The sequence below is a fragment of the Crocodylus siamensis genome, chromosome 6 (assembly GCF_052110815.1).
Source record: "Crocodylus siamensis isolate JL-2025a chromosome 6, ASM5211081v1, whole genome shotgun sequence".
Taxonomy (NCBI): domain Eukaryota; kingdom Metazoa; phylum Chordata; order Crocodylia; family Crocodylidae; genus Crocodylus; species Crocodylus siamensis.
Genome location: NC_143400.1, coordinates 84,126,044 through 84,153,674, shown reverse-complemented (window position 1 = coordinate 84,153,674; position 27,631 = coordinate 84,126,044). Strand labels below are relative to the sequence as shown.

General features: G+C 42.6%; 1 protein-coding gene across 7 annotated transcripts in view; it reads left to right on the top strand.

Moving 5' to 3' along the window:
* The window catches only part of TNIK (TRAF2 and NCK interacting kinase), a 318,965-nt gene extending 293,747 nt beyond the window's left edge, over positions 1 to 25,218 (top strand). For all 7 annotated transcript variants that reach the window (XM_090055644.1, XM_090055648.1, XM_090055647.1 and 4 more), the window contains 9 exons: positions 5,687 to 5,801; positions 6,516 to 6,686; positions 7,845 to 7,988; positions 10,682 to 10,816; positions 13,366 to 13,466; positions 15,692 to 15,841; positions 17,472 to 17,631; positions 18,429 to 18,568; positions 21,377 to 25,218. In XM_090055644.1, coding sequence (XP_089911770.1) covers positions 5,687 to 5,801; positions 6,516 to 6,686; positions 7,845 to 7,988; positions 10,682 to 10,816; positions 13,366 to 13,466; positions 15,692 to 15,841; positions 17,472 to 17,631; positions 18,429 to 18,568; positions 21,377 to 21,460 — 1,200 coding nt within the window. In that variant the 3' untranslated portion in view covers positions 21,461 to 25,218. The remainder of the gene's footprint in view (positions 1 to 5,686; positions 5,802 to 6,515; positions 6,687 to 7,844; positions 7,989 to 10,681; positions 10,817 to 13,365; positions 13,467 to 15,691; positions 15,842 to 17,471; positions 17,632 to 18,428; positions 18,569 to 21,376) is intronic.
* The last annotated feature ends 2,413 nt before the right edge of the window (positions 25,219 to 27,631 follow it).

Here is a 27,631-nt window from a genome sequence, read left to right as displayed (position 1 = left end):
CGTGGTCCCCCTAGCAGTATTCTCCTGTGACAGCAGAGAACTGCACAGATGTCACCACAGCCTTGCCCTGTTTCATGGAGGTGGGCTATCCTACTTCTGTGTGGCTGGAGTAGATTTCACCATTGATGGGAAGGTCATGGGCAGGTATTTGAAGGGTAGCCGTCCTATAGCTAAAGAGAAACAGGATTTTTTTGCCTTACCTCCCCATCACACGTCTATTCTATTTGGCCTCTGCCAAACTCAGGCCGTGTCATAGCGATGACACAGCGTCAGTCATGCTGACTAATGCCAAAGGTAAAGCTGATGGACTGCAGAATGTACCTGTGTTGCGTAGGAAGGGAACTGTAATTACCTAGCTTGCTTTAATGTGAACCCTTTGTCAATCTCTGTTTAGAATCGGATTTCTTTTATGTTTTATTTTGTTCTTTTTTAATTGAGAACAGGTTTGAACCTAGGCAATGTAAGTGACAGGTCAGTAATTATTCCATCTCTGTAGCTGTACAGACCCAGCTGTGTTATGTCAGGGGTAAAGAGATTGGAAGGACCCTAGCATTATCTCATGCTGCAGCTTGGTAAGCTGAGACAGAAGTTTATAAAAGGTTGAACAGGACCTGCAGGAAGATGAGGTCTTAATATTTAAATAACAAAATTTGGAAGTTATTAAAATGCCAGCTGCTTAGATGAAGAATAGCTGAGTCTGAGCAAAGAAAGGAAAAGATTGGTGCATGCGAATAGAGGATTTCATCCATCGTAAGTCATGCATTTGAAAGTGCGTTGTTCTTAGTTGGAAATGATCCCTGTAAATATTGAGTTTTCCCTTCTAGAGAAAAGCTGATGCTTCATGGAGAATTTTGAAAAAGACACTCTGCAGAACCAATTTTGCATGCATATATTTATTATAGATGTGTGTGTGCATACCCACAGGCACACACGTACACAAACCCACAGGCACACACGTGTGGCAGGGCACAAGCAGCGCCTGCCACTTTAGGAGGAGCTGGTAGGCTGCGGAGCAGCTGGCAGGTGGACTCAGGCCTAATTAGGCAGTCACCTGACAGGTAGGAGGCCACCTGATTGGAGGAAGGTTGGGCACTTAGGGAGTAGGGCTTGCAGTTGCAACTGGGGAGCTAAAGGACGAACATCACCCCGTCTGAGGACTGCTGCTCTGGTAACACCTGGATGTTAGGGTGGGAACCTTAATGCTGCTGAGACCCTAGGGGGTGGGGAGGGCCTGAGGGTGGGGCCAAGGTCCACTAAGTGGAGCCTGAGGGGTGTAAGGCCCAGAGTCAGGGGCCAGAGTGTGACCCAAGTGTGGGGCAGAATGAGCCTGAAGGGCCATGCAGGGTAGGACCTGGGTGGGACCTGAAGGGCTATGTAGAGTAGGACCTGACCAGAGAGTGGGTGACCCAGTGAGGGGTGGGATAGTGTGCCCCAGAGAAGGGGCCAGGGGCCAAGCCCACAGAGTGGGGTCTGAGGCCAGGTTTGGGCTAGAGACCAAGTTAAGCCCAGCAAAGGGGCCAGGGGAATTGTAGGCCATTTTGGATGCCATTTGTGAAGCATGGGACACAGTATTAGGGCGAGTTTGAAGCCATGCATTTTGGCCATAGGCATCAGGGCAACAAACGGACAGCCTCCCACAGGTAAACATCAATTTGTGGTAACATCGAAGGCATGGCAGACAAGCGAGGGCGGGCTGTCCCAGACGGGGCAGGCCAGTGATGTACTCAGACCCAGGACAGCCCCCTGTTACCATATATTACATATATAATATAGCCTATATACTTATTTCTTTGGAACTAATTTCCTCAGATTGTTAATTCCCTGTATGGCTTCTAATTATTTTTTACTTTGACAACACAACCAGTTACTATAGAGACAAACAGTGATGTCACAGAAGGTTTTTGGAAATGGATAGAAAGCAACAGAAGAACCATAGGAAGTAAACGGTGGCAACATCTACTAGATTATCTGATTTTTCCCTTTCCAGTGCAGGAATGTGCCCTTCAGTACTTTTCCAGGTACCTTCTCCAGTTAATTTTAAAAATCCTAAGCAAGAAGGCTGCCTTTGTTTCATTCTGGGGTGAATCTTGCCTGGTCAGGCATATCCTCCTGTCAAAAAGTTTCACCTGACACTAGGCCTAAATTTTCTCTTTGTAAATTTCATCTCCTTAGCCTTAATTATATTCTAAATTACCCACCACAGAGAAACCCTTCAGTTGTTTGTAGGCTGTTAATATATTCCTGACATCTTTTAATCATTCCTTACCAAAGCTTTATATGAGGGTAATAGTTTCTAAGGTGTCTAAATGCCATTGGCTGTCACTAACTAATTCTTGCATCACTTCAGTGCCTTTGAAAATGTTACCCATAAAATTAAAGCCATCATCTCTAGGTTCCAAGTTGTTTTACTTCAGTTATAAGAATTATCATCTTTGTTTTTATATTTATCTAATATAAAATATGCTGTTGTCCTTTGTGGGTGAAGAGGACCACATCTGGGGGGGGGGAGATGGGGAGGGGAGGGGAGAAGAGAAAAGAAATGGGAAAGAAACAGGGTGGGAGAAAGAAGAAAAAAAAAAAAGGAGACATAGAGGGGAAAGAGAGAGGAGGGGGTGGAGGCTAGGTCACGTGGGTACGTAGATGACTTACAAGCTTAATCTTTGCCTTGAACAAGCTGCTGCAGCAGGGGCAGGAAAGCAATGAGGACTAAGTACAAGGGGTTTTGTTATCCTGGCCACGTGTTTCTTCCTTGCTTCTGCTGTGCGTTGCCATCCAAAGGCCAGTGTTTCATTCTGGATTGATGACCTCCAGATTGGATGGTTACGAGTGATTTGCTCCCACAACTCCAGGTTGATGCCAGAACTCTTTAGGGACACCTGTAGGGTATCCTTGTACTACTGCTTTGGTGCACCTTGAGACTGTATGCCATTTGACAGTTTGCCATAGATTTTCTTTGGCAGGCAAGTGTTGGGCATTCTTGGAAGGTGACCAGTTTCAGTAGAGTGGGAATACTGGGGAGAGCTGATCTTCTGAGCCACCTCGGTATTAGTAGGAAGATACCAATATAAAATATATTTAGCTATAAAGAGCAGAGATTAGGGAAAATTTGACTAAGCAGAATTGTTTCTAAATAAATACCTTTCAGACTTTACCGAGTTAAACTTTAGGATAGCATTCATTCACTGAACCTTTTGAAAGAGAATTTTATAAGCTGAAATATCTGAATCATAAAAAAACTGCAAAGAACTCTTTCAACTACGTATTCACTCTTGAATTTATTAGTTTAATCCCTCCCCTGTATTCATAAGATCTTGCAGTCTTTCTTGAAACTCCAGCATCTTTCTTAGGGCATGGTAAGATGGTGCTAACCATGGGGAGAAGCATATACTTTTAGCTGAGTGGCTATTTTTTTAATTCTCACCAAGTGTGATATATCAGTATGCATGCAATGGCCATGCATTTTGCCTTCAGGCATAGATAGCAGATTCGATTCTAGGCCTTAGTAGCTTAAAGGAAATCTGTGCTAAAGAAGAAAACTATGAATTTCTTCTGTGCTGGAAGATTTGACTCTTACTATTGTAACAGCTCTTAATATAGGTCATAAATGTAACATATCCTGAGTAAATACTGTAATAGAAAAATAAGCTGCTCAACTAGGGGAAAACTCATGCCATTACAATTCCCAAGATAAGAGTTTCATTTTGCTGGGGAGAAGGTCTTAGCCTCATTTTCTTGACCTAACAGAGCAGAGGCTTTAAAAAGAAAGCAGTGCAGTGTTAGAACTTTTTTCCAGAAGTGTATCAGCTTCATTACTCCCAGGTTAAATATTATTAGCTTAGAAAATGACCTTTTCATCCCTCTAACTTTAATTTTGCACTTTAATTGAATTCAAACTAAGTAGCCCAGTAAAGTAATCTACCAAGATGTATTATGCAGTTGATAACGTACTTAGGAAATAAACAGAGGTTGGTATGGTAAACTGCAAAACAGCCATGGATAAAAACATCTGACCAATTCTATTTATTGTGCATACTTGTACGTCTCGTGTTGTTCTGTCCACTAATTCACTTCTTCCAGGAGTTGGAACTGCTTCTAAGATTTAGGTCTCTGGATTGTCAGCAAAAACCTGCATTAAAAATATTTACTAAACACATTTACTTCCATCCTAAATGTTTGATTTCTTCCCAGAATTAAAGTAGCCAGGTGCACAAGATGAACAGTATTCAGTCCTGGATCAGGCATGCTTCTAATCTAAGATCTAGTAACTGCACAAGCTAACAGAGCTAGAAATGGGAATTGTATTAGACAGCCACCATGTGCCCCTTTACCAGTATTTTCTTTGTTCTGGCTAATCACAAGATGGTGGCTAGTCAAACTAGCAAAGTTATGCCTCCAAAAAATGGCCTAGGTACATTTTAGAAACCTCTAAACATTTTTTCTGTCTCTTCGGGACAGTACCATGAAATCCTTTTGAGGATGCCACACAACCTTAGCACTGTTAGGTGTGCCAGTGCATAGACACAATTCACACGTTAAACCCAGAGATTGCAAATAGGAATTGCGTAGTGTCAAACCATTCTGACTGATTGTGGTCTTTGCTGAATTCTTTGGAACAGAAGATTGCTCTATTATACTTCCATAGCCATAGAGTGAATGAAAGCTAAGAGGTGGCATTTTCTGAGGGATGGCTTGAGAAACACTGTTTTGAGAAGATACTTACAGTTGAAACTATGCTGATACAGGGAGCTTAGTTTTATGGGTGTACATATACCAAAAATCAGAGTTGCGAAGGGGAGGGAAGTCTTACCTGCCTGGGCTCTCTGCACAGTGAAGGCAGCCACTATTGAAGCAGCATCAGCGTGAATGGCAGCAGCACCATGGCATGGGCTCCCTGGGAGCTGCCGCTGGTGCCCTGTTCACTCCTCCTTCCCCGAGATATGCTGTTGGGTACAGGAGTGAACCTGTGTGGCAAAGACTTCCAGGAAGGAGAGGAAAGGGGGAAGCACCATTTTGCTTGCCCTCCACCCCTCCAAATACACAGTTGGATGCAGGGCTGTGCCTATAGCCAGGCAGCGTGGGGCTGCCCAGGGGGCAGTTCTGACACCCCCTTGTAGTTGGTGCCGAAGGCTGGTGCCCAGTCCCAGAACTCTGGGTTTGTTTCTTGCTCGTGGGCCCAGGCTCGGCAGGGCAGTGGTGTAAACATGGTGTAAAGTGCTCTCAAACATTTCTGCGCTTTGTTGTCTGTGGTATATGTGATGCACACCAGTTACACAGCAGTGCAGGCCAGTGCAGTATAAAGTCATGTCTCACCCTTTTTAGAGAGATCCAGCAAAATTAACTGAGGATATCTCTGCTCATGAGCTACTCGGCCAGGCCAGGCTTCTGTCTTTAAACTTTTTACAGCATATTGCCACATGTGCCCTAGTCAGCCCTCATGCTGTGTATTATAGTCCTTTTCTTTTTCAAAGTGCTGTACAGGCCTTCGTGAATTTGTTTGCTTATAATGTCTACAGAGATCATTTATTTTTGGAGGGGGAAATGTACATAAAAACCTGATATGATGTAACAGCAGGGAAGAGAGGTTTTGAACAGAAGGCTATGGGGAAGGGAGACTTTTTTGTGAACTAAAGGAAGAACATTGTTATATTCTTTCCTCTGAGCCATTACTCCATTGCTTACTTTATAGTATGGCATGGGAAGTAGCACCAAAGCCTCTTTCACGCCATTTGTGGATACCAGAGTTTACCAGACCTCCCCTACTGATGAAGATGAAGATGAGGATGAAGAGTCTTCTGCTACTGGTAGGAAGCAATGGGGCCAGTATTGGGACCAGTTAAAAAGTGGGCAACATGATTCATATAAGATCAAGAGTCATAAACCCAAAAAGTCTGTCAGGCTCCCAAAAGTTCATTTACTTTCTTTTTTGTGTTACCTTCATTTCCGCTTTCTGTTCGAATCCCAGAAATAGTGAAATGCTATGCAAGGGAACAGGAAGCAGGAAATTGTGAAAAGCTATCCATCCTTCTCTGACTTGAGAGGTCCTTTTGTAGGATCTCATAGAGATTTGTACAGTATTGAAACATTGCTGTTTCTGCTGTTTATTTTATTTGTATTGCTGTAACAGCGCAGCCCTGGTTGTGGATCTGAACCACTTTGTGCTTGTCACCACAAACACAGAACAAAAAGGCAGACCCCAAAGAGCTTATACTCAAAAATAAACCATGAGACAATGGACTTGCCCAAAGAGACAGAGATGTAGCCCAGGAAAACAGGGCAATAATATTGGTGAATCTGACAGGCTGTGGGCTAAGCATACCATCTCCTCAAGCTTTTCCCAAAAAGTCCATTTCTAACTGAGTTCAGTCATCCCATAAATATGGATCTTGAATCAAACACCATTTGGTTTGTAGGTTCTTTAATATTCATTTTTCCTATATAAAAATGAAACATAACATGAATATTCCTGATTGGTGAAATAACTAGTTGATTAAAGAGCTACTCTTTCTTTTTTTCAGCATTGTTTACCAGTGAGCTGCTCCGACAAGAACAGGCCAAGCTGAATGAGGCAAGAAAAATCTCTGTGGTAAATGTGAACCCAACAAATATCCGCCCCCACAGCGACACACCAGAGATCCGGAAGTACAAGAAGCGCTTCAATTCAGAAATACTCTGTGCTGCTTTATGGGGTAAACTTGTAACTACCTAATGTCTGTCACAAAGTTGTCTGGAGCCTATGACTGAAAATTTAAATGTGAATATTCTTAACACTTCCTCATGCAACTGTGCCTCAGTCTGCAGCAGCAGCCTTATGCTACACAATAGGCATGTTGGGCAGTTTATAGTTGATGGATGTTAAGCGATCAGCTGATTTTTATCCTTGAGCACCTGTGTTTGATGTTAAAGCACATGTATTGCCTCTTTTATATGGGTGCATAAAATTGCCTTGTTGCCATTTTAGAGCCGCCAGTTCCAGATTGGTGCTCAAAGGGTGTACAGCCACGCTTGAAAACCTGAGTTTTCCATTTGCAAATGCATTTCACCTTGTATTTGTTTTGTCAGCATAGTGCATCAGCCAGCAGTGTGCACTATGTGCACCTGCCTCCAGTGCTTATTACATTTTTGCAGCAGGATAATAAGAGGCAACATGTAAAATTTACAAAAATGCCAGAATGACTTAAGTGAAAGTCAGTGGGTCTCAAACTTTTTGAAAATGGAACTAGAGCAGGTGACAAGGAGTCAGCAATAGTGACTTCTCCTCGCCATCTGGGATAACATTGGCTAAATCAGTTAAGCTTCTTAACCTGAATCAGAAGGAGGGATAATATCATGTACCCCAACAGAGTAGGATCAGCTCTCAATAATTAAGATTCATTAAATGGTGGTTTTCATATCATTGGATGAAACGTTCTATCAAAGTGTAAATTATTACAATAACGCTTTTCATTATAAGAGTGATTGTTCATTGTAAGAGTGATTTTAATGTTTACAGTATTTCCCTATACCTTTCAGGTACATAATCTCTTGGTGATTTTTTGTAGTTGTGTTTACTTCCTTTCTGGGAGTCCAAGGGAGCAGAGAATGAGTCAGAGGAGCTGATCTATGGTCAAATGGGTTTGTAGCATTTGACAAACTAGGCTGTATCCTACGAAAGCCTACATCTTTCTGAACAAGTTAGTCTTTAAGATGCCACTGCCTTCCACCTGACTTGAGACTAAGGCAGCTAACCACCTTTGTCTGAAATGAGCTGAAAAACTTGTTGTCTGTGGCAAGCTGTGGATGTGACACTTCAGGCAGCAACAATGGAGCCCTGCTTCAGCTGTCCTATTTGTTTGTTTCATATGCAGGTGTAAACCTATTAGTGGGTACAGAAAATGGTCTAATGCTATTGGATCGAAGTGGACAAGGGAAGGTCTACAACTTAATCAACAGGAGGCGATTTCAGCAGATGGATGTACTAGAAGGACTTAATGTCCTTGTAACAATATCTGGTATGTCTGTCATTTTGTTTTGGAGTTCATTAAACCTTTCTATTTTCATTTTGCTGAGAGCAGTTCAAGCTCAGAAGGAACCTGCTTCACTAGCATCAGAGTAAGAATAACAGGATTAACCTTGAGTTTATTAATACAGAATCAAAGATGTTCAATCTGCAAAACACTTATTGGGCATCTTTGTTCTATCTCATCGCAATTCAGCAGCATTCTCTATATTATATTTTCATTTACTGGAGAGGGAAGATACTACATATAGCCAATTTGCAGCTTGTATTCCTGCAACCAGAAAAAAGTGTAAGATTGTACACCCCGGCCCTGTGAATAAGCTTGATGACAGTGTGATTACTAGGGATCCTGGTTTTCTCATACATTCTCTGATAACAATTGCAAATTCTGATTTTAAAAAACCCCAAATCTTCAATTAAAATGGACTCACGTTCTATTTATATAGGTATCAACTCAACATAATATTTTATTGCCCTCCCCCCCAACGGGCAGCATGGCTGGAGCAGAACCCATGGCGGGGGGGAAGGTGTGGGTTGCCTGCTATGGACTCGAGCTCCCCACTCTGCAGCCCAGTGGGTGAGACCCAGTGCAGCAGGGCAGAGCAGGGAAGTTCATTGCCACTGCTGGGAACTCTGCACTGCCACAGCGAAGCACCCCCCTGTCCATCTGGCAGCAGCAAGGGGCATAACTTCATTCTGCCACCTCGCTGCTGCTGGGTGAGCAGGGGGCATCTCACCAGGGCAGGGTGGGGCTTGTAGTGGCAAGGAGCTTCCCCATCCAGCCCTGCTCTGCCTTGCCACGCTGGGTCCCACCCACTGGGCTGCAGAGGCCCTGGGGAGAAGGCAGCAGGGGAGGGAGCCCCCACCCCCAACACATCTGGCAGGAAGCCAGCCCCCCACGTGCACATGGTGCCCCCTGCCTGGCAGCCCTCCTCCCACTCTCCCCAACCCCTTGCAGGCTAGAACTCTGCCTGTCTGCAGAGAGCTCCTTGCAAAAATGGAAATTGTGTACATTTGTCTGTTAAAATGAAAAATCTGCGTTTTTCTCAGTTAATAGGGAAAATCCACGTTGTTTTCTGCTTTTCCATGGGAAATGGAAAACCCAGATCCCTGGTAATTGCATGGCAAGCAGACTGTGCTTTCCTTTTGAATACTTTTCCACCAGTTCTGTGGTGTGTTTAAATTACAAGAGTGCCCAAAAACAGCACTATAACTATAACTCGGTTTTCAACCAGTACCATTCTGTGTTACGATGGTAATATAAGAGTGATGTTGTAGCCATGATAGTGTAGAAATTGTGAGGCAAGGATTTCTTAGGGTGATATGTTTTATTGAACTAGTCGTGTAGTTGGGATAGGAGCTTTCAATGGTAAGACCTGACAAAGAATGTCTTGCCTTTCGAAAGCTTCTCTAGCTCTATCCCAACTATACAGCTAGTCCAATAAAAAAAAAAAAAAAATCACCTCCTGAAACATGGACACTTACCAACAGCAATCTTAAGGTTTATATCCTACTTAAACTGTGACCACCAGAGGGCATGCTAATTGTGCAAATCTCACAATACATCTATACTCCAGAGCCAGACATGCACACTGAGCATATTGTTACCTCAAATGGTGATAGCTGGTTTGCAAGATTTAAAACTGCAGAGCTGCTTGGAAGACTTTGTGAATGAAGGTGTCAGAAAGATTTAGATGTGGGAGAAGTAAATGAGGACTGTTCATCTGGTGGTGACTGAAATATTATTTAGTGCATGGAAGCTATGATATGTAGTGATCCTGAGGAAGTTGAGAATGGTAGGGGTTGAAAACAATACCTCTAGGTCCAAAAGCAAGGTCCATTTTGCCTGAGCTGAAAAACAGATCTGTCACCCAAATGCATAAATAGTGTGGTGGCTAGGAGAGCTGGTCAAAATATTTTTGTCAGAGCATTTTTTAAATTCATCAAAAGCACTATATTTTTGTGCAGAAACTTAAGTGTTTCAGTAAAACTTTCAGGGAGGCGCCTTGGTTCCAGAATAGGCTTTCATTTGAGAGACGGAGGCAAACACTACACAGAGAGTTTATACGTGTGCTCTTGGAGTGGGGAGGGAATTAGCTCATTGATCGAGCTTTATTTAAAGCACTTTCACCACTGTTTTTCAGCATGAGGACACTGACACGTGAGACACTGGAGTCTGCTGGAGTGCAATAATTACCATGTTCCAGCAGACTCAATTGATTACGGTGCATCGGGGTGTCAGAGTAATGCGTCGTGTATTGGGGCAGCCTTGCTGCTTGTATATAGGCACCCATAGTCTGGTGGTTAGGGACCACTGCTGGTACGTGAGAGCCTGCTTTTCCCTCATTTCTTCTTGGCCAGTGAAAAGGTAGTTTTCCAACAGGAGAGAATAGTGTGATCAAGAGACCTTCTGTAGACTGGTATTTCAAGTATGCACCTGTGATGTTGGACACCTAAGTTCTGCTACTTATTCTGGTATGTAAGTGCATTATTTCAATGAAGACACATTTAAAGGTATCAGTTTCGTTCTGATGCATCAAAAATAAAAGAAATTCAAGTAACTCTAGCTCAGGTCATGCTGCTCATTGTGCAGTATAGACCTACTCTCGAAGAGGCAGGGCACTGCATTAGATTGTAACTACATTGTGTTTTAAGTCTTAATAAGAATTTTAATTTTTCCAATAGGAAAAAAGAACAAACTGCGAGTTTACTACCTTTCATGGTTAAGAAATAGGATTTTACACAATGACCCTGAAGTAGAAAAGAAGCAAGGCTGGATCACTGTGGGGGACTTGGAAGGCTGCATACACTATAAAGTTGGTGAGTGGGACAGGATTTATATATTGTATCTAGCCCCTCTGGAAGATAAATTCAGCATAGTCCATACTACAAATTGTTACGTTTACTCTAGTATTGAAGAAAAAAGAGTAATGCATCAGTAGTCCTGAAGTTGATGGGCAACTGGGTTTGGTCTCTATATGACCCTTAAGGCCTGAATTCCCCATCTGCACTGGTGTAAATTGGGAGTAATGCTACCAAAGTATGTGATGCCTTAGCAGTATAAAACTAGGATAAACAATAGAAGAACAAGGCCCTCAGTTATTAATCTTCCAATTAATCTAAGTCTTGGAAGGACTTGATTCAGTTTTCCTTATTTCTCAACAACTGAAAATTTTGAAGACTGTTCTTGACCCTGGTTTCTTCTAAACTGTGCCAATAGGAGATTTTCTTTCCTTAGGCCCTCTCTACACATTGCCTGTATCATGCAATCATAGGGTTAATTGTGCAATTAATTTAGACTGCATGTGCAAATTAACTATTGCACCGTAAAAAAGTGCACCAGTTATAAAGATGTTGATCAAAAATGTGTACTAACTTTATAGCTGGTTGCTATCCAGCTTTAATTTGCATATGTAGCAGGGTTGGCTGACAAAACTCCCAGATGGAGGGGTGCACCATGCACAGCTGGGGCTGAGTCCTGCAGCTGAGGGGACTCAGCCATGGCAGCACTGGGCATCTGCAGACTTTAGGTCCCAGTAACACCCTGGGGCTGCTGGGACAGAGACCCACAGCTGTGAACACTGGGTCCCGGCAGCTGTGGAGCACGGCTGCAATCTTCGGGTCCTGAGCACACACCACCACCATAGGAACCTGCTTCTTGCCAGTGCAGGGGGAGCTTGGGATTGGGTGCTTCCTGCACAGCCAGTAAGGCTCAATGGGTTCTAATGCATGATCCCACAATCTTGCTTCCTGCCATGCACATGGCATTGTGTAGATCACACATTAGATACCATTGTGCCTTTACCTGCACATCTAGGGGACCTTTAATTACACATAGGCTGGAGACAGACACTATACATAAACTGGTGTAAGTGATCAGAAACTGGTTTAAACCTGTAACAGAACAGGTTATGTTCAGTGCACATAAACCAGTTGGAAAATGGCTGAAACCAGTTTGAGATAAACCTGGTTGAATGTAGTATCAGACTTAACTGATTTGGGTCAAACCGGTTTATGCAATGTCTGTCCCAGATCCCTTGCTGGTTTAAGTCAAATCAGACATCCCCAGCATCCTGGCATTCTCTCTGGGCTGGGTGGGGCTCTCTGCTCCACACAGCACTAGCCTCTCCCCTCTGTTCCCTGGCTTGAGCTTGGCACAGACTGCAGGCATCCCTGCTCCCCCTTCCTCTCCCTGTCCCCTCTGCCTTACAGACACCTCTCAGCATTAGCTAGCAGACTACATGCTGGCTACCATCCGTGCCGTGGCAAACAGGACAAAGGCAGAGTCAACAGGTAGCTGGTAATGTCCCTCTGTTGTTTTCTTAATGGGGTGATGAACACTGTTATCAATTCCCTACTGGGCTGGTCAGAAGTGGGGCACCCCTTCGTAATCAAAGTGTCTTGCTGGGGCCTGGCCACGCCCCCCTCAGCTCAGCACTTTAGAAGGGAAGGGAGGGTTGTGCTAGGACCCCCCAGCTTCTAGCCTGAGCCACTGCAGGCATGTGCCGGCATGTCTGTGCAGTTAGAGTGATTTAGCCAGGTTAGACTAACCTGCAAAGATTGAATCGATTCAGGCTGTCTTTAGCCATATTGAGCAGTTCAAGTTACCACCTGTCAGCACCTGGTAGTACTCCACTCTTCTGATGGGAATACCAGCATTGCCACACCAAAACTAACTAATAAACCGTGTAGTCTAAAATCCTGTCTTTGATGCTAGGTGCTTTGCATGATGATTTAAAACTTGTACCAGTATACAGTTGACTCTGTGCTCTTCCTAAACTTAGCTAGCAAATGGTGACCAACCTATGTATGCTATGAAGCATAAACACAAATGCCCCTTGAAATGTGATACTGACTATTGTAACAACAGGTAGTAATTTAAATAAATGAATGAATGAATGAGCTGCTGCTTTCACAGTCCACAGTTCAGGAAGATTTAGTTTGATGGAAGTTTTTGAAAGAGAACTTTCTTAAAATATGTTATTATTAAATGATCTCTCCCTTTTAAATATGATTAACCTCAGATTAATTACCAGAGAAAGGTATCAAATTGTGTTTTTTGTTCTGTAGTCTTACATCTGGCTTAATCAAGAAAAAAATGATTTTTCCCCTTTTATTTTTAGGTAATATTTGGCCTGACAGAATTCCAATTCACAAATAGTATTTTGAAAACAACTACAGGAATTGCGAAGGTGGTGGGGGGAATTCAGTATGCTACAGTAATAGTTAAACTTTAGATTCATCTATATGTATCAGATGGAAACTTCTCTATTGGGAAGATAGCCTCAGAAGCCCTTCTTTGAGATACGTTGTTCAATCTTGCTTTAATTAAATGGATATTTTAAAAATCAGTTTTATTTTATTTTTAGTGAAATATGAAAGAATCAAGTTCTTGGTGATTGCCTTAAAGAATGCTGTAGAGATATATGCCTGGGCTCCTAAACCATATCACAAGTTTATGGCATTTAAGGTATGTTTAAAAAATTCTCCATAATTATAAAATGATTGGAATATAGTTATTATGCCGATTTATGCGTGTTTATACGTCTTTTAGTTGTAGTCCACAGGCTTCTTACCAGGTCAGGGCAAGGAGAGGCAGCTCACTTATTTAATGATGTAATGAACCGACTAAAACATTACCTGGCAGATGTCTTAATGATATAACTCTTCCATGCTTCAGGCAAACAAAAGGATTCTTTGAGAACTGAGATATTGTATTTACTTGCCTTTGCAATTATAAATAAAAAATCATGGATTAAAGGTGCAAGATAAAGAGCTAAGAATCATTAGCACTTACTTGTGCTTAGTGGGTTTTTTTTTTTTGCTCAGTAGTTTGGCCATCTTACTTCTCAACTATTAATTTTGTCCTACAGATTAAATAAATTAGTTCATTTACCACTAATTTTTGTTTTTAATAATAATAATACAGTTTTGCATTTTAAGAAGTTTGTTTCCCCAATACAAATTTTATCTCGGTGTATAAAAATCCATATTAGAGGCCACCTTTTTTTTTTAATCTCCTACCCCACAAGTTTTTTTTCACTGGTCTTTCATACATTGCTATCTGCACTTTAAAGTACTTTTCATGTTTGGATCTGTGCAAACACTATCTGCAAGGGAACAGCAAGTTCAGAGAATTTTTCATGCTCAGGGTCGGGCAGTTTGCACCCATCTACTGTATGTGGCTCATTTAGGACAGGGTCATAGTATTCTTCCCTGAGCAAAGCCCAGCATAAGTGGGCTTCTTGCAAAGAATAAACCAGAATTGTAATGGGACAGGTTCTCCCCACACTTCAGGAGAGATATGAAGTTCCTGATTAGTTCAGTAGCCACTTTGCCAGTCTATGGGCTAAATAGTGTCCACCACCTTTCCTGGAACTATGCAAATAAAAAGCATCCTTGGGGGGGTGCAGTACAAAGCCCTTTTCTCTCCACCTTGGTTACTTTGCCTGCACCCTACTACAGGAGATGCGTGGCATGGAGTTTCATAGTTTCTAGGGTCGGAAGGGACCTGAACAGATCAAGTCCGACCCCCTGCCCTGGGCAGGAACGAGTGCTGGGATCATAATACCCCAGTTAGATATCTGTCCAGCCTCCTCTTGAAGACCCCCAAGGCAGCAGAGAGCACCACCTCCCTTGGGAGTCCATTCCAGAGCCTGGCAGCCCTAACCGTGAAGTAATGTCTCCTGATATTGAGCCTGAGTCTGCTCTCAATCAATTTGTGGCTGTTATTCCTTGTTATACCAGGTGGTGCCCGGGGGAACAGAGCCTCACCTATTTTCTGCAGGTCCCCCTGGTGAGCTTATAGACTGTCACCAGATCCCCCTCTCAGTCTTTTCTTGTGGAGGCTGAATGGATTCAGTGATGGCTGGGGCCTGAGGAAACTGGAAATAAAACTAAGAGACCCTGTTTAAAGGACTAAATTCTAGAGCTTTTCTGAGGCACCTGTCAAAATGAAGGGACAGCAAGGGATGAGATTTGTTCAAGCCATAAGAAGAAAAGACAGAACATGAACTTACGGTGTCCTTGAGGGGTTTTGTGACTTCAGGACCTCCAAATAGCCCTTGCCCATACTACCCTGTGCAGACTATTTGTACTTTTAGCAAGACTATACCACAACATAAGAGTGAGAGCTAACTGTTTTAAAACCCCAGTACAGGCAGAGTTTAGCTGTACTTTTGTGCTGTCTATGTGGGCATTTTAGGGTATTGTATCCCTAAGTTTGAAAAGCCCCTCTGTGAGGAAAAGACAAGGGATATGTATGGGACATATATTCTGAAGGTGAGGGAGGTGGTAGAGGAGTGTGACAGTCTTTGTATGGAGACGCACAGGCTTTCAAGCTTGTTCTGTATCTGAATCCCTATTTATAGCGTCTGCATGGCAAAATGCAGCATTTATGTAACGTGTCAGACAGCCTGATGGTTACTTAAAAAGGCAAGGAAAAACATTAGAGCAGAACTTCACGGCTTCTTGTAAGATATATTGTTATAAAAAGAGCTGCAATAGCAAATCTGCTTAGACAGCTAAAGTGACCAAGAAATACTACTCCCCTTCCCAGGCATCTGAGATTAAAATAGGAATAGAACTAATGATACATTTAATAAGAGACAAATTCAAGGCAATATATTTCTATAACTGTAGCAAGCTGCCAGCATGGGGATCTGTTTGTGAAGCTGACTGAAGGGATTTTAAAAGTCTTTTGCAGATCTCCAGCACAAACCGTTGCTTGTTGATCTCACAGTGGAGGAGGGTCAAAGATTAAAGGTTATCTTTGGATCACACACTGGTTTCCATGTGATTGATGTGGATTCGGGGAACTCTTACGATATCTATATTCCATCTCATGTGAGTATATGAAAAAGCAATTTTACTGCATGACTAGCAGGACGCAGGTTTCCAGACAGTCTGGGAAGTAGTGTCAAGTGCTGGAAATGCTGATAACTTGCTGTACTTAGATGAATGAGGCAGGGAGATTCACTGCACCTCTAGTAAGGATTTGTTGCGCCATCTAACAACATGGGATCCCAAGTGTTTGGGTGTCCAGAGTGTGGCACCCTTCAGTGGGGTCCCAAATCCCATCTCTTCTGCTTTGCCCCTTTGCAGTATAATTTTCCTGAGCAAGTGCAACTGGGTTAGGCTATGGAGCCTTTACAAAATAACCTCAGAGTTCAGAATGTCCTGCAAGATTAACAGATAGAAACGGAACTTGAGCAAGAGAAGTTATGAGGAAACTAATCATTTCATAGTTTCATAGTAGATAGGGTCAGGAGGGACCTGAACAGAGATTTCTGCCACAAGCAGGAATGAATGCTGGGCTCACAAGACCCTGGACAGGTGATCATCTAACCCCTTGAATTTGGCGGAGGTAGGGGCGAGGACCACTTCCCTGGGAAGTTGGTTCCAGATTTTGGCCACCCTAACTAAAAAATTGCCTTCTGACCTAAACCTAGTCTCCATCAACTTATTACCATTGTTCCTCATCACCCCAGGTGGTGCTGGGGAGAAAAGGGCTCTACCTATCTGCTGTTGACCTCCCTTGATGAGTTGGTAGGCAGCCACCAGGTCCCCCCTTAGCCTCCTCTTGCTGAGGCTGAACAGGTTTAGGTCCCTCAGTCTCTCCTTGAGGCCTGTCCTTCTGCCCTCTCACCAAGTGGGTGGCCCTCCTCTAAACCCTCTCCAGGCTGGCCACGTCCCTTTTGAAGTGCGGCGCCCAGTTCTATGGAAACCTACAGCCAGACTTTCCTGAACTCTACTAATGTTCGTTCAGTTCATTTCAAATACATTGGTTTAAGCATGTATTATTGACAAGGCAATGGTTTAAGTTTCATTTGGTTTCAGCCTGGTTTAGTTCCACTTCAAGCTGTTAGGGCAAACTGTATGAGAAACTGGTATAGATGAACTTGTGTTTTAAATCTGCAAAAGATTTGTCAGGTCTGATCAGACCAATGGCCAGCCTTAGAGAGTGTCCTGTCTTGTACTTGAGTGGGAGACGGAAGAGGCACAGACGTGTAGCTTAGGATGATTATATTGTTTTAGCCACTGAAGAAAAGACGTGTCAGGGGAGTTGCTGCATCCTAGTTTCTGTCCTTTTTCCAAGTGTAATTATTCAAGAAACAAAACCATTTTCTCCCCAGTTCTGTACACAATATTCTTTATTTCTGCTCCTCTGTAATTTGAACATAAGGTATATTTATCAGTCAATTGCAGTTGGTTTGTATTGCTCTCAAATGTCAGCCACCGTTTTTTGGGGTGTATGTGAATGTTGCTGTCTCCTTGTAATTGCTGAAACTGTTTCCCTTTGACACTTGAGACATTTTGATGATGGGGTAAATATGACAAATTACTCTTTTTTAAGCCTGTGCTTTAAATGTCTGTGCATAGTTGTTTAATGTCTGTGTACTGGGCTTTGGGGTTTTTTAAGGCTCTTATTCCCAATTCAATTTCATACTGATTCTTTGTTTTATTTTTACCTCAGATTCAGGGCAATATTACTCCTCACGCCATCGTCATCCTGCCTAAAACAGATGGGATGGAGATGCTTGTGTGCTATGAGGATGAAGGGGTGTATGTGAACACCTATGGACGAATAACTAAAGATGTGGTGCTCCAGTGGGGAGAAATGCCAACTTCTGTGGGTAGGTTAATCATTCTGCCTCATCATAGGCAAATGAAAAGCAAGATGAGAGATCAAGGGAGCCATGGGGTCATTTGAACACCAGTCTAAAATATTCTTCTCCAGTCAGACAAAGGACATGTATATGCATTCATGGCTTGGTCCTGCACCATTAGACTCCTGGTTTAAAGCACTGTGGTCTAGTAGATAGGGTACAAGACGGGGACTCATAAGAAGCTGGGTTCTCCTTCTGATGCTGCCATTGTCCTGCTGTGTAACCTTGGGCAAGTTGCTTCCCCTTGCAATCTCACTTCCCCCATCCATAAAATGGGGGTAATGATGCTGACTTATTAAAAGGCAATAAGATTTATGAAAAACACTGTCCAAGAACTATTGCTGTTGAGTGCCTTCTCTCAATGTGGCTGGCTTTCCCCACCCCTGGTGAGCATATTGCTATGTGGTTCCTCTAGACCAGTGATTCTCAACCAGGATGCTATGGCAAAGCTGTGCAAACATGATTCACCAGCTAAACCCAGAAATTTCAAATAGGAATCCATAGTATTAAAAACATTCTGCCTTGTGGTGGTCTTGCTGAGTTCTTTGCAACAGAAGAATTGCTCTTTTGTTTTTCTTTTAGTCCAAAAACAAGTGAAAACTAAGAGTTGACATTTCCCAAGGGGTGCCTCAAACCTTAAAAGGTTGAGAACCACTGCTCTAGATGATCTGTGAGCAAGACTGGGGAGAACTGCTTTGCTCATTTTTGTAATTTCTAGGACAGCAAATGTTTTTAATGCAGTTGTTGGAAATTCCTTTTGACAGCCTACATTCATTCCAATCAAATCATGGGCTGGGGAGAGAAAGCTATTGAGATCCGTTCAGTGGAGACAGGACATTTGGATGGAGTATTTATGCACAAACGAGCCCAAAGGTTAAAGTTTCTATGTGAGAGGAATGATAAGGTAAGTCCACTCCAAAGCCTGCATCATCAGTGTGTTATGTTTTTTAAGATCCAGCCAGCTACCTTGAGACCTTAGGTCACATTTTATATTGAGGTTAATAAGTAATTAATTTGAAGGTCTTTTAATAAAACACCACCCACAGCCTACTCAAAGTCATTCTTTTAGGTAGATATGGCTTCCTGCCAGGAATGGGAAGAGAGGGACTGGCATTGATTTAGTCTGAATTTCTCCCAAGGGTGAATGATAAAGCAAATGGAAGTGTCAGCTTGGAATACAGCGGGACTATTTACTAATCTTTAATCAACCAAAGCAGATCAATTGTATTTCTGTACACAAAATTTATTATAGTGGTTTTTCTATGCAACCCATCCCCCATCCATCATAGTAGAAATGCTTGAAACTAATAGTCCAGTACAAGCTGCCCCACCTAAGTAACTGGACTCTGAAATATCATACCATCACAAATCATCTCCTTTAAATCAGTTTAGAGTCTTTTCAGGTCAGTGTCAATCCCACACTAACACAACACTGAAAGTGTGTTCTTTGCTTTGCAAAGCCAAGTGTGCAAAAGTTGGAAATGCCAGAAGAAAGGTTGCCTCTGTCCACATTGTCAGAAGTCCTTAAGTACATGGTAACATACTAGTTTTTTATCCAGAACCCCTGCCTCATTCACTGCACAAAATGAATTTGTTCTGGGGATGAATCAGGGCTGTGTGCTAAAGGAGGCTCCTGTCTTTAGGACCCCCGCCTCATTTGCAGAAATTGGAAGGTCTGTAGTGAATGAGCTAATGGACTGCAGAAAGAGAGGATACTGTGAGGGTGAAGGCAAATAAGTTCTGCCCTGGAGAACTGGTTCTGTGCCTGCTTCTGCCACAGAGTTCATTTATGATGCTGGTCAAGTCACATAAGCCCAGCTTTTCACAGATGGTCCCAGTAATGGGTTCTGCATTTCCTCAGTGCCCAACCTATTACCTTAGGGGATGGTTTACAACAGTCCTGAGCAGTTGCGGTGTAGTTGAATTAATTCTCACGAATCAGGCCAAGGGGTCTCAAAATGGACATCCCAAATTAGTGGAAGCTTTTCACCTTTAATCTCTCTATGAGTCAATTCTTCACCTGTAAAATGAGGATAATGCATAATCCCTTTCTTCACGAGAGTTGTGAAGATCAGTGAGCTTTTATGAAGCACTTGAATTCCATTACAATGAAAGTCCTAGAAACATCCATGAAGAAATTCATTATTCTGTCTTCGGAGGAGATAGCCCAAGGGTCCCGTTGAAAACTGAGGAGGTTTGTTAAGGGCATACCATCAGTCTCAGACACGGACTGAGGTGGGGAGACTGGAGAAAAGGTCATCCATAATCATGTTGCTAAAGAATTTTTCATAATGCCTACATGCAAGAGTGACACAGTAAGGTTAAACAGGTTATCTCTGATTCTGGCATTTCCTAATTTTTCAATTATTTGATGTTGCAATCTTGATAATGTCCCTTCAACATTTTTTCCAGCCATAATTTCTTGCGTGTTTTAAAATCAAACTGAATATACTCCAGCAACTCCCTCATATGACATAACATCAACACCCAGTGGATTGTGAGCAGAGTTGAACTGTTTAGACCCAGCACGGACATATTTTCCACTTGGTGGGGATGGTAGATGCTAATTGGTCTACACACAGGTTGCTTCCCCCCCCCCCCCCCCCCCCCCGAGCTTATAACTTGGTCAAATTTGGGTGGACTTCCACAAGGACTGCAAAAAGGCACATCCTTGACACGCATGCCACCTCCTTGTCAAATTTCTAGACTCTTCTGTAAAACATACAGGTGGCAGAAAAGGACACCAGGTTTCTGTATCCTAGCAAAACAGTCTAATTTGCCATAGTCTCATTCGCAAAAATAGTTGAACCATTGGTATTGGTCTACCCACCCTCTCCAAAATATTTAGCATAATTCAGGCTAAGGCAGTCAACTACCAAGTAAAGCATTGACCAAATGGTTAAAATCTAGTTACAAACAACAGAAAACAAAGCCGTATAAAGGGAACTGCTGAGCAGCCTGGTTAATAGGGACACTACCTGCCCTTTCTATACTAAAAGTTGTATTTTTGCATTTCCCTCACCCTGGTATTGATGGGAAATCAGGAATGCCCCAACATTTTTTTTCACCCCATACATCAATTATATTCTGGCTCCTTGGGTCAGTCTCCACTGGCTTTGATTTTGCTTAGAACACAGCCAATGTCAGTTCACCGCGGAAGCAAATCGCTTTCCAGATTTCCTTTTACATTAACAATGGCTCTCTGTGTTGCCGTCTGATACTAGTTTCTCTACACTGTCATTTAAGGTTGTCCATTTGCATACCAAAAATATATAGGGATGAGTAGTGTCACCTACTTAGAGGGACTGTATTAAACCTCAGGCTGAGACAAATCCATTGTAAAATTTGATCGCCCTCTTGAGAAAACCAGCAACGTGTGAGGGTCAAGTATGGCGCTGAAGAGACTGCATTCAATGTAAGTGATAAATAAAGATAAGCAAGATAATAAATAAAAGCTGGCCAGACTTCCTTAGAAATCAGGTGTCCTGTCTCTGTTTGGCTCTCCTAAGCAAATACATTGAAGAAAAATTGAAAATGCCTGAGGAGACTAGTTTTGGAAGTGGGGACCTTCCATCTCGAGGTTGCTGGTTTGTTGCTCATCCTGTGTGACTCCAAGAAAACTGATGGTTGGCAGAAATGAAATGAGTGACAAAATGGTCGCATGGTGGCAGTCAGAAAATCAGCTGTTTTATTTCCCCCCCCCCCCAAACAGGTATTTTTTGCATCGGTGAGATCTGGAGGAAGTAGCCAAGTTTTTTTCATGACCCTCAACAGAAATTCCATGATGAACTGGTAACAGAAGAGCACTTGGCACTTATCTTCATGGCATTATTTCTAGTTTAAAGGACATTAAACATGTGGACTAACACTCTAGAGGCAGATGTGGAAGGCCTTGTGGATCACACCGTCCCCTACACACTCTTACACAATACAGAACACCTTCATCGTTGCAGTCCGGTGATAGAGAGAGAGAGAAGATTTACTGGAGATCCCAAGAATGCAACACTGTGTTTGGTCAGAAATGGACATATTGCACTTGGAACTGGGGAAATGAACCTCTTGAGGTCTCCTGATTAAGCTGTGTTATAGTGGGTTATGATTTTTTTTTTTTTTTTTTGTCCCCATGCTTTGTAAGAATGGGGAAGGAAATGGTGTCAAAAAGTCTGTTTTTAATTCTGTCTGCCTGCTAGCATCAAATATATAGTATGTTGTAAAGTTACCAATTAAAACTGGTGAGAGACAGCACAATAAATGTACCTTTTATCTTTGTGATGAAGGCCATAACCGTATAGCTGGGTAATTTTAGAAATCTTTTGCCTTCACCAACATTTACATGTTGCTTTTGGCAGCAACAGCTTAACAGATTTTTAAAGAAGAAAAAATAATAGTTTTTTCCCCTCTTTTGGGAAATGGATTTTAAATGGCTAAGCTACTAGCCTTAGACTAATAAAATCAACTACCATTTTTGTCAGTCTGTCAGTCCATATTTCTATATGGAACTTCACATAATGGTGTGTGTTGATAGGGACAGTAGTGCCATTTGTTGTTACTCCGGAAGACAGTGGGAGGGAGTATTTGCGTATCTTCCCCTCTGCTACATTGTGCAAGAGGGTAGGGCAAAAGACTGGAGTGGAACATGAGGCTGTGGGATGGGAATGGTGACCAAACTTTACGGAGGGATGGGCAGAGCCATTGGGATGACAGGGCTTCTAACTTTAGGTCCAGTCGCACTAAGGTCTTAAGAAGGTTCGGTCAGCTGCATGGTCAGATCTGCCACGAAAGTAGGCTCCTGTGAGAGTCTGAATTTTCAAGACTCCCACTGATCGCAAAAGGAGTGGAGTGTGTTTAGCTCTTTGAACGATTGTTTTTTGTGAAAAGATGGCTTCTGTTGACCTTGTCGCATGAGCCCATTCTCTAGATTCCAACATTGAGATGGACAAGTCAGAAACTTCTGAGAGGCCTGCGTCCCCTTAGCGCAGGGGAAAGAGGGAATGAGCCAGTAACCCAATTTGAGGAGGTGTATTACTGGAAATGGACTGTGAAGAGCTTAAAGACTAGAGTTTCTTTGGCCAAGATTCTGAAATCACTTTCTGCCCCATCCGCTCCCTATGAATTACCCAACATACAGTGAAAGATAACATCTGTGCAGAAATATGTGTGTATTTAGTTCAGGTTGAATTGTGTCCTTATAATCTCTGCTCAATTGATTTAAGTTTTAAGTGAGTATCTGGGATTATTTTTTCAATAGCTGCAAGCATGGCCGCCTGTGGTATTAGGGTGTTGCATAACGAGATCTGTGTTGCTGTTTTTAACCTACCTCGTTTTGTTTTTTTCATTTAGCTGTTCATCACAGCACTGTTGCCTTCAGGGACATATAGAGAACTCAGCTGGCAATCTCCAGTGTATTTAATAATAAGGAATTTTAAAAAAAATTAAGTCAACAGTAGTTGGCTAAATTTTAATCCTTCATTAATTGGGGTGGGGGTGGAATCCATCACTGAGCCAGTCTCTGCTGTACAGTAACAGACTACACAAAACCATTATTGTACTGGTAGGTACCAGTTTGGTTTAAAGTCATTTTAAATGGCCAGTGAACAAAATAAAAACCTAAAACCCAAAGCAAACAAAGGTTGAGAACCCCTTTCCCCCTCCCATCCCACCTCAGTCCCCTTCCTAGGGGTTGGGGCCCCTGTGAAATAATGCAGGGAGCAGATTACTGGAGTTCCAGTTAGCGCACCACAACACTCCAATATGCATGGAAAGATATATAGATATCTTTTAAATATCTGTCTATATCTGTAAAGGAAATTCACGAGGTGCAGATTTGTGCACATATAAATAATAGGAGAATGTGCGCACCCTGTTCGTAGGGGTGGTTGTTTGAGTGAAATAAAAAACCAAATGGATTTACACATGAAATATAGTTTACTTGATGACATAGATATGGGGAAATAAAAAATAAGATGAGAAGAAAAATAAAGATATGAATGAAAATAATAAATAAAAGTAAAACATTTTTAAAATATTGGGGGAAAAAACTCAAATTTAGAAAAATGTGTAAAATACGTGTAAAAATGAAATTAATGTAAGTAATGAAATGACAATTAAATTACCTAAATTAATTAAACCGCACCACACAATCATCTGTACATACTAGCTTGCTGTGTGCTATAGGCACCCCCTGCTGTAAAATAGCATGAAGACCTCAGCAGGGTAGATCGTTATGTGGTGCCCCTTGCAGTAATTTACTGTGAATAGTGGATGGAGCATTTAATGAGCTTAACAGCAATGACATCTACACGGTGGCAGGGAAAATAAAATCCCCCTGTTTCAATTCAGGGGGCCCAGAATGGAAGCCTGAAGGACTAAACCCCCATCACGTGTACAAGCACCCAATAAGATCATTCTTAAAACTTTTAGCAACGTGGCTTTCTAAGTTAGGAAAGCCAGTCCATGTTTTACAGTCTCACTTCTGAAGCTCTGATGCTGAGTCACAAAGAAGCTTTTTTAAAGAAAAAAAAAAATTTCAAAAAAACAGTGCATAGACCTTTATCTCAGTTCAATGTGCCATCCAGTGCTGTTGGTTTAATGGATTCATCTTCCGCATGAAGGATCTGTGCAAGGGTAATCACTCTGGGGCCTCAGACTCAGTCGGTGGTGCTGCCCTGGTCCATTGTCGGCAGTTTGTGATATCACTGCAATTCCACTTGTGGCAGGAATGGTCAGAGGCCTCATTGAGACGGGGCTCCAAGGGCACTAGGCAGTCTGTTGGTACCGTCTTGTGCTGCTTTGCTCATGGCTGCCCAGCTCTGTGTGTGCTGCTAGCAGCTACCAGCACATTGTCTATAATTGCAGTTCTCAGTGAGCCCACAGAGAAATTGTTTCTGAAAATGGTGAATTGCTGAGAAGTTTGCAGAGCACATTTCAGCGGGTGTCTCCAAGCAGCAATTGTGTTTTGCTGAACAGCCCAGTTTAGGCTTGCTTGTTCCTAAAAGGGCTCCAGAACAACTGTGCTAAGGCTTCAGTCTACCAGCCCCAGCAAAGCACTGGGGGCACTTTAAAAAGTGTCCTTAATTACAGAGCAGGTAAATAACTCAGGCATGCTATACTTTCAAACTAAAGCTGCCCTTGAATGGTCAGAAAAAAGACCTACCTCTTACCATCTCTTCAGCCCTGCTCTCCCTGCCATCTACACACCTCTAGTGCTTCTTTCTGTAGCAGTGGATACACAGTAGTACAACAATATGTGAAAGTCCAGTGTAACAAATTTAGCAATAACCAGGCTTATTAAATTTAGCAACTACTGTAATAGTCAGATACTGGAATTAAACCAGAGTGAGAATGAGTCTCATCATTGACAGCGATTGCCACCAGCTCTCTATATTTTCACTGTGGTTACGTTTAACCAGAATCTTCTTATTTAAATTATGTTGCAAACTGATAACTTTTTTTTTTCTTTGAAGTGATGAGTTCAGAATACACAGCTTTAAATGATTTTTTTATTGTGGGTTTTTGGGTACAGTTATGAAATAAAAGGGAATCATTGTGTTTAAACATGAGGTAGTTTGTGAATGTATTTTTTAAAACCATACAGTCATTGAAACAAAATCATGAGAAACCAATATTAATGCAGTCTTGTTTACAGCATATGTACATAAACATAACCTAGATCAAAAGCGTTCCTGGTGCCAACTACAATAAAACACAAAACTTCAACATGAGGTCATGCCTTTTATATTTTTGTACTAACACTTTCCCATGGGGTACTCCCCACTACCAAACCACAGAGGTAAAATAAACCGCGGTCCTTGTAGGGTACTTTGGGGATCAATGTTCCGTGACAAAGCAGAAGTTCTTAGGAAAATAGCATCCTCTGCACAAGATCAGATCATCATTGCTGCCAAGAATGATGTGGAAATAGCTCCTTGATTCCTGCAGGAGTCATTCAGTCCTTGAAACAAGAAATGCTATTATTCTTTAATGTCACTTTTATGTGAAACTGGGAAAGGCCTAACCAGTGTGTCCCTCTGCATTCAAGAGATTTCTGCTCTTGCAGTATCATGCACACACCAGTTCTTAAACTGTTGGTCCTTTTTTAAACTATTTAGTCAAACTCTTTTCCCCACCCCACGCAATCCCCCCCTACTAACAATCAGTCAAAACAAAAATTCTGGAACGCCCTAGATTCCACATGGCCTCGCACCCCTGGGTCTGCATAATTGCTTTTATGAAAGGTGCCCCTTGCTCAGCAGACCTGCGTGTAGTGCACCGTTGTGAGCTGCTTGTTACGCCACCCTGCCTGGTGCAAGACTTCATTGTGCACAGACTCGCAGTGACATCCAGGGCAGTTGTACTCAATGGGCTGCATTCAGCCTTGGGGTATACTGCCTTCCATGGGCTCAGGACAGCCAGAGGGGGCTGTGACATTGCAAAGTAGCTGCCAAGGCAGCCCCAAAATATGCATCACTAGCCAGGGAGGCCAGGATGCCACGTAGCTCTAAAGAAGCAGCAAAAGGGTGTTTATGGAGCCTACGCTCCTATAAGCCCCAGAGGCAGAGCTATAGTGCGTACAACCGCCACTTGCCTGCCACAGGGAGCAAATTTAGTCCTGGATGGCAAAGTGAGATGGCTCCAGTCCAGTGGTACCTTTAATCTAGAACCTTTCTGGCCCAGTGCACAGTACCATATGCTGTAGGACAGGAAAGCTGTAGCTGCATTAGATTAGCAAAACCCTTTTTTCTGCCTTAAAAGAACATTTCTTGTTCTTGTAAGGAGGTTGTACTTAGCAATTCTGGGCTGTGCGATCCATAAGTGCACTCTTCTCTGCACTCCTGTTTGGGGAGGTAAGCGAGCATTATTACCCTCAGTTCCATGAGGACGCTGAGGCAGAGAAGTCAAAAGACTTGCTCAACTCTGCACAACAGTTCAGTAGTAGAGCTTAGCCCCTAAAGTGTGTCTGCGTTGCATCTCGGATGCTACTTGAATTGTCACTCCTGGGCATGCCCTGCCCACCCCCTCCATTTACAAGTGCCATTCCCAGAAATGAGGCAGAGGGGCCATGTCACGGGCACCCCTCAACATGAGTCTAAAGAGCTACATCCTTCAGGGCATTGCAAGGGGTAAGCCCCAGAGCAACTTCAGTGCCTCATTTCTGGGCTTGGTGCATGTGAGCAGAAGCAGGTGGGCAAAGCGTACTCAAGAACAGCACTCCCTGGAAGTACTGGAGGCCCAGTGTAGATATACCCCTGCCTCCCAGCCATGGGCCCGTTTCATCAGCCCTACTGCTATTCTGCAGCATGAGCTTGTCCTGATCACTCCTCCCTGAACCGCTGCATTGCTTGGGAACGGGAGAACAATAGTAGGCTTCTGTCTTTCTTAAAAATACATTTAAATGGCAGCCCTAACGAACCTGTTTCCATGCTTAATGACTGGTAAAACAATTAGCAAAGATTAAGCAGCTTTGAATCAAAGCACCAGACCTAAATATTGGGGAAGTTCAAAACCAGATTTTTCAGATTGGGCCTTTCCGTTTCCTGCTCTCCAGGAGACATGGCTATATCTGCACTTGCGCGTGCACAGAAGGAATCCCCTTGTTTATTTTGTGATGCTGTGTTATCATGTATCCATCTTTTAGTCTGCGTACCCCTATCCCTACTCTTAGAATGTGACTGTGCTGGTTTCTAATGTGGTTGGGAAGCTCCTTGAAAAGTTTTCTGATTGGGACAGGTGTGGAAAGAAAAAAAGCAAATGCTATTCCTCCAGCAGTGGAAGTAAAATGTAACATGCAGTAGCTAATTGACTTGTGAAATGGAATGTGCTATACCAATATCTCTGTAGCATTGGTTTGAATTCCCTGTTTGCATTGTTAATAGAGATGTACAACTGCACAGCTCTGAGCATTAGCATTAAGTAAAGGTGTGTCTTTTTCTGCAATGGTAAAGATCACCTGATTTATTTATTTTTAATC